A 14,131-nucleotide genomic window follows, 5' to 3' on the forward strand; every position below is an offset into this window, starting at 1 on the left:
CACGCTGTTGCATATAACACAGTGATAAGAAGAGTGTGAACTATGAATCTGATGGCATGGGTTTAAATCATGTGTCTACGACTGGATGGTGTGACATTCAGCAAGCTGGCTAGTCTGAATCTCCACTGTCTCGTTCACCAAATAGAATGAAGCAATAGCACTATGAACTTTGCTTTGAGAACTAAGTGCAAGTAATAAATAATTGCCTATTCTTGCCTCTATGACTCATTCTGAGATTCGGTTATTCCCTGTGCAAAATGAGTTATACATATCCCTACAATGTTGCTATGAGGAGTAAAATCTATGGTGATCACAGATGTGCCTTCTAAATCTAAAATTTATAAATGCAAGGGATTATTGCTACTGATTATTTTTCTTGATTAAATATGTTACTTAATACAAATAACTCATAAAAATACTTCCCCCAAATCAAGTTATCTACAATTACTGCCTACCTACTCTTGTTGCTAGAGCACTGATAATGGTAAGACACAAGATGGGCATGTTTTATTGCTCACTGCAGCAAATTATGTTTTGCTCTAGGAAGGCATGAACTAGGAAGTCTTTTTGCAAGACAAGCTAAACAAATTCTTCTGTCATTAAAAAAAGAAAAGAAAAGAAATTCAAAATCTTCATTTTGGTTTGACTCTACAACTCAGATGAGCAATTTCAGCCAATTCAACATCTGGCCCAAATGAGCAATTTAAGCCAACTCAACATCTGGCAAAGAATTCAGTGCTGGTAATCAAAGAATCATGCTAAACCTAGGCACAAAGTTTGCTCTTGGCCAAAACCTGCTGGAGTGATTGGGAACACAAAGGACAAAGACTTCCAGACATTTAGGAGTAGTTCAGGGAGTGCTGGAACCAAAGGCTTACTCCTGGAGAAGTGAGTCAGGTGTACTGGAGGGGGACCGCAGCCTCTGTAATGAGAGATTACTCTATCTCTTAACTGTAATAGTCATTACTCACTTTATTCACTAAGTATGCATTTGTGTTTGTGTCTGTGTTTGCTAAGGGTCTTCCATGTGTAAAGCACCGTGCAGGTGGCTGGGCTGGGAGGATGAGATGACAAGGTGCTAAATGAGTACAAATTAGTAGATGAGACAATCATACCCACAAAACCTGCTATTATGAGACACAGTGGGAACAAAGAGAAAAAGGGGTTTAACTCAGTTTGGGGGGGCAGAGAAGGTTTCCCAGACCAAGAGGGCACTGGATTCCAGATTCGATGGCTTATCAGGAGTTTCTCTGGCAGATCAGAGCAACCTAGAGGAGAAGGGCCTGAGTCAGAAATCAGGTTGTTATTGCCTTTCAGGACAGTTGGGGTGCTGGAGCCAAGAACAGACCTGGAACAAAGTTAGTGCTATTTTTATAAGCTAGAAAAATATCAGCAGCAGGAGCCCCGGCCAGAATCCTCCCACAAAGTGCAAACAAAGCGACTCCTATCTTCTGGCCGTCTGCTGGGGAACTTACTAACCAGCACCTTAAGAACAAAATGTTCTTTTATCTTTGAGTTTTATTCCCACAAAGTCCATCCTCCTCTTTTTCCAGAGTTAGAGAAAGCATAAGCTGAGTTATACTTGTCTCTTTGATCTCCAGCCTCACATTCCAAGCTTTCTTTGGGAATCAGAGTCCAGAGCCATCTCCCCAAAGCAGGGTGCTGAAGGTTCCTGCTGGTCAGAAGCTGGGGTCCCAGGTAGGTGGCGCCAGATGAACACTTGGTGTGAACACAGCTAGTGGGCTGTTGGGGAGAGGCCTGAGTGACATCTGGTTCTGACTCCAAAGCTGGGTTCTTACCTGAAACTCAGTAATCTCATAGCACACTATTTACCTGGCCCATTCATTAGTCTTCTGAACTCCACCTCTACAGAATCTTACAGCAGGGAATCCTGTACTCAGGTACAGAGAGTGGAGGGGGAAGTGAGGGCAGGTTCATGGAAGAAGTTCTGACGGACACTTCCTAGTGTCTTTCTGGGTGCTACCCCCCAGAGCTCCCATTGGGAAGGCTCCTTCTCTGTGTCCACAATGTCCACAAGCATTGTGCTTCTGGAGTAAACACCAAAGAGAGATGCCTGGTTAGTGTGAGCCTACTATGTACCAAGTGCTACTATGCACCAGGGGAATTTAAGTCTGGACCTTTGGATTCTGCACTGAGTGCTCTCATCACTGTATCACAGTATGTCTCAGGGAATTAGCTGTCTTCTCCCTTGGCCTGCATGTCTGCAGTAAGCTACACACATGCAGGCCAGGGGAGAAGAACAAGAATTTTCTCTCCAGAGTGGGACTTTGTTTTGTTCCTTGCTGACATTTTTAGATAATATAATTTTTGGATATTTGGATATTTATAAAATCATTTGCCAGCCATACCAAATTTTCAACTTAAATGGCCCAAGTGGTTGGGTCCATACACACACACACACACACAGGAGACTCAGGGCACCCAGATGGAGTTCTGGCTCTGGGCTTTGACGTGACCCAGTCCTGGCCATTATGGCCATTTTGGAAATAAACCAGCGGATGGAAGATAGATTTTCTCTCTCTTCCTGTCCCCACCTTTCCTCTGTAACTCTTTCAAATACATAAATAAATCTAAAAAAAAAAAAACCCTTGTACATTTACTGAATTTCAAGTTCCCACCCATGGTTGCCTTGACAGGACCAGACCAAACGATTTCACAGGCCTTATTCAGCCTGTGGACTGGACATTCCCCACCTCCAGTCTAGACCAAGAGTTGACAGGTTTACAGGAACTACAAACTCTTATTATATCTTCAACAAGTAGGTGGGGGGACCAGTGGATGATCTTTCTAGAATGTTCAAGCCTCTGTTCTCCACATTGAAAAGGGGCAGAAGCAGGGTGGAAAATGAAAGGAAACATTTGCCTCCATGACTCTTCTCCTTGCTGGACTGCTGAACTGGCCATAGGTGAAAGCAAGAGGAGGAAGTTTAAGAACAACCATTGGTCAAAAATGTAAGTATATTTTCCTGTCTCATAATCACAGAGTCCCCTTCCTATGCCCTGGAATCACTATTGGCACTTACATTCTGCCATTAAAGAATCCAAGGTCCTAATTCTAACTTTCCACCTAAAAAACTCACTTGTGGGAAATACAGGGAGAACCCTCTAGCTATCGAGCATTTGTATTTTACAGGGAATAAAGAGCTAAGCCAAATCTGTACGGATACAACTTCTGTCACTGAGCATCTTTTTAGGGGAAAAACCAATTCGTTTGCCAGTCACTCACTGTGGGGCACAGTGAGTGCTGAGCAGAAGTGAGAAGGTATGTTGTTGCCTGTCCCTTAGGGCGGTGCAGGAAATGGACAAGGAAGTCACAGTGCCCGCGGTTCCCCAACAAGCAGCCCTCTTTTCAGCAGGAGGTGGCCCCAGTTGTGAGGCTTGTCACCAGCCTGGGGGTGGATTACTGAGACTGTCATCCCAGGGATAAGAGGCAAACGTGGCGGGGGGGGGGAGCTACTCTGGCTTGACACACATTGTGCAATGTCAGAATTGCTAGGGGACATGGACACTCTACTCTGACTGTCTAGAACTCAAGCTATCCCCAAGCTTGTACTTAAAACTCAAGTGAAGACATTCCAATCAGAAGCACACACTACACACCCTGCAAAATCCCTGGAGGATTGCCTGTAATCAAAACTACACCGTTCAACCAACCCACATGTGGTATGGGTTGCTTGCTACTTCTCAGGCACTGAGACAAACAGGACAAACATTTCACAGATCAATGAGCACTATCCTGTTTTTGCAAGTCCACAGCCCATGTAGAAGAACAAGATACGGTTTAATAATCTGCTGTACAAGTTAACAGGTTAACTTTCACTCTACAGGTTACGGCCATGACATCTTACTCTTGCCTTTGTATAACTTTATTATAATTTAATAAACTTGTCAGGGACCTGTAAGATGAGATACAGGGCTCAGCACAGGGGAAACAAGATGAAAAATATAATTTCCCTACCTCCAGGGGTTCCTCATCTAATGGAAAAGGCAAGCGGATATATCAGGAATTATAGCACATTGTGATTTTTCTTCAAATAGATAAAAGTGATGAAAGAAGCACAAGTTAGAGAATTTTTAAATAAGTCTGGGTATTCCCTGGGAGTCTATGCAGGAGAGAAAGTCTCTGCTACGGGTCTTTAAGTTTGAAGAAGTTGGCAAGCTGGAGCACTAGAGGACTGCTATTGTTTGAATGTATTGCTAGAAGTCATACATTGGAAATTCAACCTCATTGCCAAAGTATTGAAGAGTGGGACCTTAGAGAGGTGACTGGATTGTGAGGGTCTGCCCTAGTTAAGATATTAATGCTGTTACCAGGAGAGTGTGTTAGTTATCACAAGACTGGGTTCCTAACAAAAAGATGGGTTCAACCCATTCCTTCTCTATCTCACTCAGGTTTGTCTTGTCGTTCTGTGTTCTACCATGACATGAAGCTGCAAGAGAACCCTTTCCATATTCCGGTGCCTCAGCCCGGACACTGCCAGCATCCAGAACCACAAGAAATCAATCTCCGCTCTTTATAAACTGCTCAGTCTTAGGTATTCTGTTATATCAACATAAAATGGACTAAGGCAAGGAACAGTCACTGTGGGCATGTACACCTGTGCCAAGACATGGGGCTGTAAAGGCACAGTTCTGGGAGCATAACCAAAGTATATGGAAGACATAATTCTGGGCTATAGGATGAATTATGAACCAGAATGTCTTTCAAATCTTGTTGAGCGTGTTCCATGGAAAGAAATACATTTTCAACATGGCCTATGTATACACATATGCATACACATAAAACAGAAACTGTCCCACAAAATAGTGCTTACCTTGCCATGGAAGACATAGCTTGATGTTTTCTACCCTATTATAGCCCACTGTATTCTGTTCTGAAAATTCAATGGTCATACTACTAAGTTATATCATGAATTGTGAACCACAGTTTAAAACAAAACATGATTAGAATGAAAGCCTAGGAAAAAATATATAGTGATGGCTGAAATGATAGATACTGAAAGTAAAAACAACCAAAAATAAATAAATAAAACTGTAACAGGGATGAAGAAAAGATCAGAATCATCACACTTAACTGTAATGATTTCATTGTGTGTTTTCCCATTATAACTTGGGGAAGAGATACTGGTTTTGTTTGGTTTTAAATCCACTGTCCTATAGCTTCATGTCTGGACATGGTTAGTGCTCAGTAGGTAATTGATAAATAAATAAGTGAATATATGAATACCAGGTGTAAGAGTTATGCAGCAGATGAAATCAAGACTAAACCAAGTGATAGGATACAGGTCACAAGCCAAATATATTAGGAAAATTATCTATTAGCCTTATAAGGTTTTTGACCACCACGGAAAACCATAGTATAGGTAAGTACACCATCATCATCATAGTTGGAAGTTAATGCATGCTTTTTTGAATTTTTGGTAAATCAAAGAAGCATCCAGAAATTTGAATAAATATGTCCATTTGTTTCTATCATTATATATGCAGAAAGTAATCAAGTGATAAATACACTTTATATTTGAAAAGTTCCTATAGTTCTATCAATGCCTAACAGTCAAAAGGCTGTTCATTACTACATCTTGAAGAAGCAGTCCCTGACTTTCGCTTCAAAAACAGCAAAGGAGGATCTGGAGAGTGTTCTATTTGAACTCAGAGCTGTGGTTAGTTAGCATAGATTACCTAGTCCTCCTGCGTGGGCGTCAATGAGAGAGGCTGCCACTGCAATCCCAGCGGGAAGGCCAAGGTCTTTTGCTGCCTCCTGTGTGAGTCCATTTCCCAGAGAAGCTCCAGGAGGCAGCACTTGGTTTCCTGTGTAGATATGAGAATAAACATATAATCATTGAATTGAAAAACACACAAGTACACACAGAGGGGCCGATGTTGTAGCTTAGCAGGGAAAGCTGCCACTTGCAACACCAGCATCCCATATCTGTGCTGGTTCATATCCTGGCTGCTCTACTTCCAATACAGCTCCCTGCTGATGGCCTGTGAAAAGCAGCGGAAGATGGACCAAGGTTTAAGTCCCTGCTGCTGATGTAGGAGACTTGGGTGAAGCTCCCGGCTCCTGGCTTTGGCCTGGCTCAGCTCAGCCATTATGGCCACCTGGGGAGTGAACCAGCAGATTTAAGATTATGTGTGTGCATGTGTGTGTCTGTGTGTCCTTCTTTGTGACTCTGACTTTCAAAATAAATAAATAAATTTTTAAGGCACTTTTTTTGTGAGAACCCCTTGGATCCTTCCCACCTCCCACGAATTTATTCAACTTCACAAAGATAGAAACCATGCAGCAAATCTCTGTGTGCATTTGATGGCATAAGGGTATATACTTAGTCTCAGTATCAATAGCTCATGCTCTGAGGTTCTTTACAAAGCAAGGGGCTCCAAGGCATCATATGAACCAAAGAAAGATTCCATTAATGGAAAATTCCAGAAAGAATATAAATACTGTGGCCTCCCTTGAAGGCTATGTTAAGACACTTAAACTGTTCCACATGGGTTTCTTAGCAGCTCTACCAGCATACCACACACACACACACACACACACACACACACAATCCATTCATATTCTCTGATGTACATAGACTCCTAAGGGTGCTGAGAAAGTTTACTCTGCCGTTGCTTTCTATTAGAAGATAAGGGAAGGAAGGATTTTTTCATCAACAAAGAATTTCTTAAAAGTTTTCTCAGCTCTTTCCCTCTTTTCTCAGGAAAAAAAAAGTCTAAAGCTTGCAATCCTTACAAGACTCCTCCTTGCACAATCATAGGATACAATTTGAATGATGTTCTCTGAAGTTGTGCAACACAGTGACCTGGTATTCCAAGTGACCTTGAATTCTTGTAGTCAGTCAGGTCTTCAGTTAAGAATTTTCTGATTGTCTTGCTTTGCGTGGGCACCATGGGGATGAAAAGGTCCTCTTAACCTGCTCCCAGTCTGGTTAAAAGGACCAGATAAGGACACAGAGAACAACGGATATCAGGAGAGACTGAAATGATCCATCTGTTCCCAGGTGTTTAACAAGGGCTGAGCCTTCTACAATAAGTATTAATGCACTGCAGGGAGGGGGCAGAAAGATAGGGGTTGACGTATGCTTATGTCCCATTGAACACTGAGATTCCAGGAATGTGAATTTTTTTTAGCAATCTGTAAATTGTTCAGTGGAGTTGCAGGGCTGGGCAGAGGTGTTCCAGGACTTCTGAAGAAGAGGTGAGGGTGGAAGCAGAGACAACAGCAAAGGGCAAGTGCCTTAGTATATCTCTTCCAAATGGAAACAAAGCATCTACACCGCATCACTTCAATCCATTTGGAAGAGATCAGTTTCAAACTATAACTAAATTTGGAAAAAAAAGTTTACTAAGGAGAACTGAAGCCATCACAATAACTTCTAGAACTACAATGTCCAATAGAGTGCTCACAAGGTGCAAATGTATCAGCACTTGAAATATGGCTAGAATAACTGAGGACTTAAGATTTTCATTATATTTAACTTTATCTAATTTCAATTTAAAACTGAGACAATTTAGTTAACTATGTATTTGGAACAACTTGAGTATACAAATCGAATATTTTAACATTAAGAAACCTAAATATGTATTCCCAACAAAAATCTAGAGTTTTAATTGAGATGTGTAAAGTGGAAATTCCACTCTAGCTGTTGAAGATCTAGTGTGGAAAAATGAATGTAAAATATCTCAATGATTTTATGTCAGTTACATATTGAAAACCTATTTTGTATATATTAAGTTAAATAAGATATATTAAAATGAATTTCACCTACTTTTTTTTTTTTACTTTATTGTGGTACTGAAAAATTTGAAGTTTCTTATGTGGCTCATATTACATTTCTTTGGGCTAGCACTGATTTAGAGGGGAAGGTTAAGATGCTCACACGATGGGTTAGGGAGTAGGAAAACCTCCAGTTTGTGTTGAATGCTCAGGGCAGCAGAACTCTAGAAGAAGGCAGCATCTTTGGCTCTGGACAATATCTCAATTCCATCACTATGTCTAGTGCCCAACACAGAATAGACAACATTAACATTTGCTGAGTCCTTCCATGTCAGGGACTTTAAAAAAGGTAAATTCTCCAGTCAGACAGTTGTGGATTCTATTCTGATTGGTACCAAAATTTGTGCTTTAATCACTACATTATCTTTTGGAGAAGATTTTTAAATTATTATTTTACTTATGTGAAAGGTAGACAAACAGACACACACAGAATGAGAGATGAGAACAAAGAGAGAGAGAAAGAGAAAGAGAGAAAGAGAGAGAGAGAATATTTCATCCACTGGTTCACTCTCCAAATGCCCTCAACAGACAGAGCTGGGCCAGGATGAAACCAGGGTGCACATTAGCAGGAAGGTGTATTGGAAGTGGAGCCAGGACTCTCAAGTACTCTGATGTGGGATGTGGGTGGGTATCCTGATTGATGATAACCTGGGGCACATATATTTTTAATGCTTTCTTGGATAAATGAGAGGATAAAGAGAAGTACATTTAGAATAAGCAATATATATGTTTAAAAGGTAGAATCAGGGCCAGTGCTGTGCCACAGTGGGTGAAGCTGTCACCTGCAGTGCTGTCATCCCATATGGGCGCCGGTTCAAGTCCCGGATGCTCTACTTCCAATCCAGTTCTCTGCTATGGCCTAGGAAAGCAGCAGAAGATGGCCCAAGTACTTGGGCCCCTACACCCATGTGGGAGACCCAGAAGAAGATTCTGGCTCCTGGCTTTGGATCAGCCCAGCTCCGGCCATTGTGGCCATTTGGGGAGTAAATCAGTGGATGGAAGACCTCTCTCTCTCTCTCTCTCTCTCTCTCTCTTTCTCTCTTTCTCTCTTTCTCTCTCTCTCTCTGCCACCCTGCTTTTTAAATAAATATTTTAAAGGTAGCATCATTTGGAAATATTGCCGACTAAGTTCAGATTTTTTGAAGGGGTTAATTTTAGGGAATGAATAGCAGGTTAAGTCACTGCTTGTGAGACCAGCAACCCTTATCAGAGCACTGGCTCCAGTTTTGGCTGCTTTGCTTCCAATTCAGCCCCTACTAATGTTCATGAAGCAGTTGATGATGACCCTAGCACTGAGGTCCCTGCCACACATGTGAGAGACCAGGATAGAGTTCCTGGCTGCTGACTTCAGCTTGGACAAGTCTTGGCTGTTGGACCATATAGGAAATGAACCAGCAGATGGACGATCTCTCTATTTCTCTCTCTCTCTTCCTCTCTCTGTGTCACTTTGACTTTCAAATACATGACTAAATGGATTTTTTAAAAGGGTTAATTTTTCATAGGAAGATCAAAATGGAAACTCTGTTCCACATTCCTCTCCAATCTCCACAAACTTAAAGGAAGTAATTTTCATAAGACAGCTACCAGATAGAGGAAGGGTAAGGCACTCTTGCTGTTTTCCCTACAGTAATTCAAAGACAAAGCTTAACTACTACATGGGCTCGCCTTGATTCTGTGTCCCCTGTGCTCCAAGTGTGAGGCTGCAGACCAGTGTGAAACCCAGAGAGGGTCCTGGGCCTGGAGGCAGGGGGCCTGGGGTCCAATTGCATGCTCAAGGACCACAGGGGGATTTCTCAGCAGAGGAAACAAAGACCAAGAAATACAGGAGAAGGGACCCTTGTGAGAAATGTCACAAAGGCTGGGTGAACAGGAACATAGGCTCTGGTGGGAACTGGCAGGTGTGGAGATGAGAGAAGAGGGGACGCTGGAGATGCAGGGCCTTGGAATCTGTACTGGGTTTTGAACTTCACCAGGAAGAACACTGGGAATCTCAGAAGAAGTGGTAATGGAAGAGGCAAGTGATCAGATTGGTATTTCCTTAAAGTTCTCGCTGGTAGCACTACTGGAGAGGTCAGGGTAGGGTTAGGCAAAAAGCAGGGCCTTCAATACAGCATTGGTAACTGGGATGTTGAACCAGAGGCAGATCCAAGAGATTGTGAGGAGCAAGAAATAACACATCATGGTGTCTTGGATGCAGGGATGCAGAAGAGAGGGGGATGTCCCAGCCCAGGTTCCCTGGTTACGGACAGACTTGCTACCCAACTGAGTGCCCTGCTGTCAGTTCCTTCAGGGCCTGTCTCAGCTGCAGAGAGCTGCCTTGCTCACGAAAGACTTTCCCAAGGACTTGATGTGGAGGGGTTGCGGGGAGCTCTGATGGGCACCACTGGCTCCAGAACATTCTGGTGGGTTGACCAGGATGTTGCAGGATTCCATCATCCGCTGCCCGATCTTACTCCCTCCTCCTTTACAGATGACCATCCTGATTAAACATCTTAGACCCCCAAATCTGTCTCACTCTCTGCTTCTAGAAAATGCAACTGAGGACAGTGAGTCAGCCTTCAGCCTGGTGGTTCTAGGAATGAAAATAAATCCACACCAAGAAGAACATGCCCCATTCAAATGGAACCACAGTGGCCAAGAACAGTCTACATGGACCCCAAGCAGGAAAGAACATCGTTTAGCTAGAGTCCAAAAGGAAACAGGCTGGCAGAAGAGAGGATGACAGAAATAAGTGAGAATCCCTGAGAAATCCCCCCTTGCAAGTCGCGCTGTCAGCTGGAGATGCGCAGAGGGGACTGGAGCTGCCAGAGGCAATCGCGGTGGCTCTTAACTTCTCCCCAAACGATCCTTGTTGCACTTTTCCTTCACCATAAAATTAAATTAATCACAGCAGCGCTTTTCCCAGAGGTAATCAACACTGCCTCAGCACTGGCAGTCTCTTCTAGGCTGCATTCAGCATGCATTCAGACATTTTCCCAAACATTTCAGTAACAACAGTAGTAATGAGGGCCCTGTAGACCCCCATCCACCTTGTGCCACAAGCCAGGTGCAGGAGTGCAAGTGAAAGAGGCACCTCTGACCTCACAAAGCTCCCGCTGGCATTTTGAGACAAAGACAATGGAAAACCAGGACCCTTGTCTTGTGTGCTGGATGCAATGCTAGAGAGGGGAGTGCACATGGTGTTCCCAGAGAACTGAGGAGGGACTGCTCAGCCGGGCTCAGGAGAGTGGCTGAGTGAAGATGACTCGAGTCCTTTCTAGAAAGACAGGTGGGGGGCTGCTGGTTCCAGTGCTGGAGGGCTCCTGGGAAGTGGTGCCATTCTAGCAAGAGGTAGGTTCACTGTTGGGAGCTTCAAGGGACAGCATGTGAAGTACGTTAGCAAAAAGAGCACCAGAAGGGAGCAGAGAGCTGAGGCGGAATGGAGGAGAGAGGGGCAGCAGAGAGTTAACTGCAGGCCTGGAAGGCAGCAAGGCCATGGCCACAAGGGCACATTGGGCACTCAGATCTCTCTCTCTCTCTCACTCTCTCTCTCTCCGCTGTTGTAAAATTTTTTATTGATTTAATTTATTTGAAAGGCAGAGAGATTAGAGGGAAGAGAGGAGGATAGAGAGAAAGAGAGAGAGAGAGAGAGAGAGAGAGAGAGAGAGAGAGAAATCAACTCCATTCCTTGGTTCACTCCCCAAATGCCCTCAACCACCAAGTTGAGCCAGGCCAAAGTCAGAAGCCAGGGACTCAATCCAGGCCTCCCATGTAGGTGGCAGAGACCCAAGTACTTGAGCCATAACCTGTGCCTCCCAGGTTGTGCATTAATAGGAATCTGGAATCAAGAGCAGAAAGGAGCTGGAACTCCAACCCTGGCATTCAGATACTGGATGTAGGTATCCCAAGAGACATCTTAACTGCTGTGCCAAATTCCTGCTGCTCAGATTTCATTTTTTAAAAAAATGTATTTATTTGTGGCCGGCGCCCCGGCTCAATAGGCTAATCCTCCGCCTTGCAGCGCCGGCACACGGGGTTCTAGTCCCAGTCGGGGCTCCAGATTCTGTCCCGGTTGCCCCTCTTCCAGGCCAGCTCTCTGCTGTGGCCAGGGAGTGCAGTGGAGGATGGCCCAAGTCTTTGGGCCCTGCACCCCATGGGAGACCAGGAGAAGCACCTGGCTCCTGCCATTGGATCAGCACGGTGCACCGGCCTCAGCGCGCCAGCCACGGCAGCCATTGGAGGGTGAACCAACGGCAAAAGGAAGACCTTTCTCTCTGTCTCTCTCTCACTGTCCACTCTGCCTGTAAAAAATTTAAAAAAGTATTTATTTGAAAGAGAGAGAGAGAGAGAGCCATCTTCCATCTTCTGGTTCAATTCCCAATTGACTACCATGGCCAAGGCTGGGTCAGACTGAAACCAGGAGCTTCAATGAGGTTTCTCATGTGGGCAGTAGGTTTCCAAGCACTTGGACCATCTTCTGCTGCTTTCCCAGGTACATTAGCAGGAAGTCAGACCAGAAGTTGAGCAGCCAGGACACAGCCAGTACCCATATGTGATTCCAGCATTGCAGGCAGAGGCTTAACTCACAATGCCAACCCCTCAGATTTCATTTTTTTAAGATAAACCTGAAGGTGAAGAAAGGCTAAAATGGGAATACAGTCTTTATCTTTAAAACACTCATGCCAACTGAAAATTGTGAGGTGCAAAATGTCCTTGAGATATGACTTCATTCACAGAACAACAAAAAAGAAGGTAGATGGGCTACTGTAAAAATATACTCCTAGGGTAATACTGAAAACAGCTTTTCTCTGAGTGAGAAAATTGTGTGTGTGTGAGTGAGTGATTTTTTTCTCCAATCTATAATTTCTACTTGTTCTACTTTGGACATACAGTTCTTGTACAACATTTTCATAGGTGTTTTCTCCCTTCAATCTGGTCAGAGTAAATTAATCAGGGCACATCCATTCAGCAGAATCCTACAATCATTAAAATGAATGAGAATGAATTAGGGCAAAGATTTGAAAGGAAGTATAAGACAAACTAAAGGAAAAAGGAAAGATATAAAATACTATTCAGAATATGACCACAGTCATGATTTTTTTAAGAGACAAAAGTGAAAGCACACATGCTTCCAGAAAAATATTAGAGAGTGGACTGTGTTGTGGAGCAGTTAAGATGCCACCTGTGACACTGGTATCCCATAGGGGCACCTGTTTGAGCCCTGGCTGTTCCAGCTCCCTGCTTACGTGCCTGGGGGAAGCAGCAGGAGATGGCCTAAGTACTTGGGCTCCTGCCACCCACATGGGAGAGCTGGGTGAAGTTACAGGCTCCTGGCTTCAGTCTGGCCAAGCCCTGGTCTGTGTGGCCATTTGAGGAGTGAATCCGCAGATGGAAACTCTCTGTCTCTGTCTCTGTCTGTCTCTCTCTCTCTCTGTGTGTGTGTGTGTGTGTGTAACTCTGCTAGAGAGATACACACAGTCTTCTCTCAGGAGGGATGAAGATGTAGTGGAGTGCATTCCACTTTACTATTTGTGCTGCTTCTATATCAGGACCTTGTATTTCTTTTGTGATTACAACAAACTAGCTTAAGCTGAAATCAAAACAGAATTGAGTCAAAGAGAATACTGTGGACTTTTGCCAAGCCTTGCTCACTAGTCTGAAGCAGGAAGGAGACCCAGTGGCATTACACCTAAGTTCCCCATCTGTCTGGGCTCTGTCTCTCACACCCTCACCCCAGGAGGTAAAACAGCAATTGCCCTGAGGGCTCTTGGGTCCAAGTCCTCGGAATTCCCATTTGGATGGGCATATTCAGTCTGAGTGGTCGAAAGCTGGAGTCTACCAATTTTCTGGTGGTTGCAATCCCTCTTCACAGGCGGGGGCTCCTATTACACCAAATCTTCCCCTACCAGTTTTTCAATTATCTATGACTAATGAGCACTTTGGGAACAGCTTCAGACACACACATAATCCTCTTTCCTGATGTCAGCAGCAGAAATTAATGACTGTGTGGATTGCCAGTAGACAGAAAATGCATTATAATGGTCAACAGAACTGTTATCCTCTCCAGGAAGAGGGAGATGGGGGTGGAGTGTCAAATTAACAGGAAGGTACAGTGTTCCTTTGTAGTTCTACAAACAGTGCCATGAAACCCAGGGGGACAGCTGCCCTCCAGGCTGATGGAAGTCAGGGAGAGACCTGTGTGTGGGTGGCAGGCAGTACTGGAGCATGGGTCTCAGCTCAGTTTCGCCAAGGTCAACATATCAAGCCGATTGACTGAGACGGTGTTAAGTGATGCCAAGCCCTGCCAGCAGAGAGGATCCTGGAGTTCTTTCAGACAGAACCTGCATTC

At 44.0% G+C, this 14,131-nt stretch overlaps 1 protein-coding gene across 27 annotated transcripts in view; it reads right to left on the reverse strand.

The window, feature by feature from the left end:
- FGGY (FGGY carbohydrate kinase domain containing) overlaps positions 1–14,131 on the reverse strand; it is a 511,202-nt gene that overhangs the window by 237,037 nt on the left and 260,034 nt on the right. For all 27 annotated transcript variants that reach the window (XR_016237331.1, XR_011390683.2, XR_016237332.1 and 24 more), the window contains one exon: positions 5,700–5,828. Coding sequence is in view for 24 of the 27 variants with exons in the window: in XM_070078425.2 (XP_069934526.2) it covers positions 5,700–5,828 (129 nt within the window). In the remaining 3 variants the exon portion in view is untranslated. The remainder of the gene's footprint in view (positions 1–5,699; positions 5,829–14,131) is intronic.

The sequence above is a fragment of the Oryctolagus cuniculus genome, chromosome 7 (genome assembly GCF_051225735.1).
Source record: "Oryctolagus cuniculus isolate XC-2025 breed Fujian yellow rabbit chromosome 7, ASM5122573v1, whole genome shotgun sequence".
Taxonomy (NCBI): Eukaryota; Metazoa; Chordata; class Mammalia; order Lagomorpha; family Leporidae; genus Oryctolagus; species Oryctolagus cuniculus.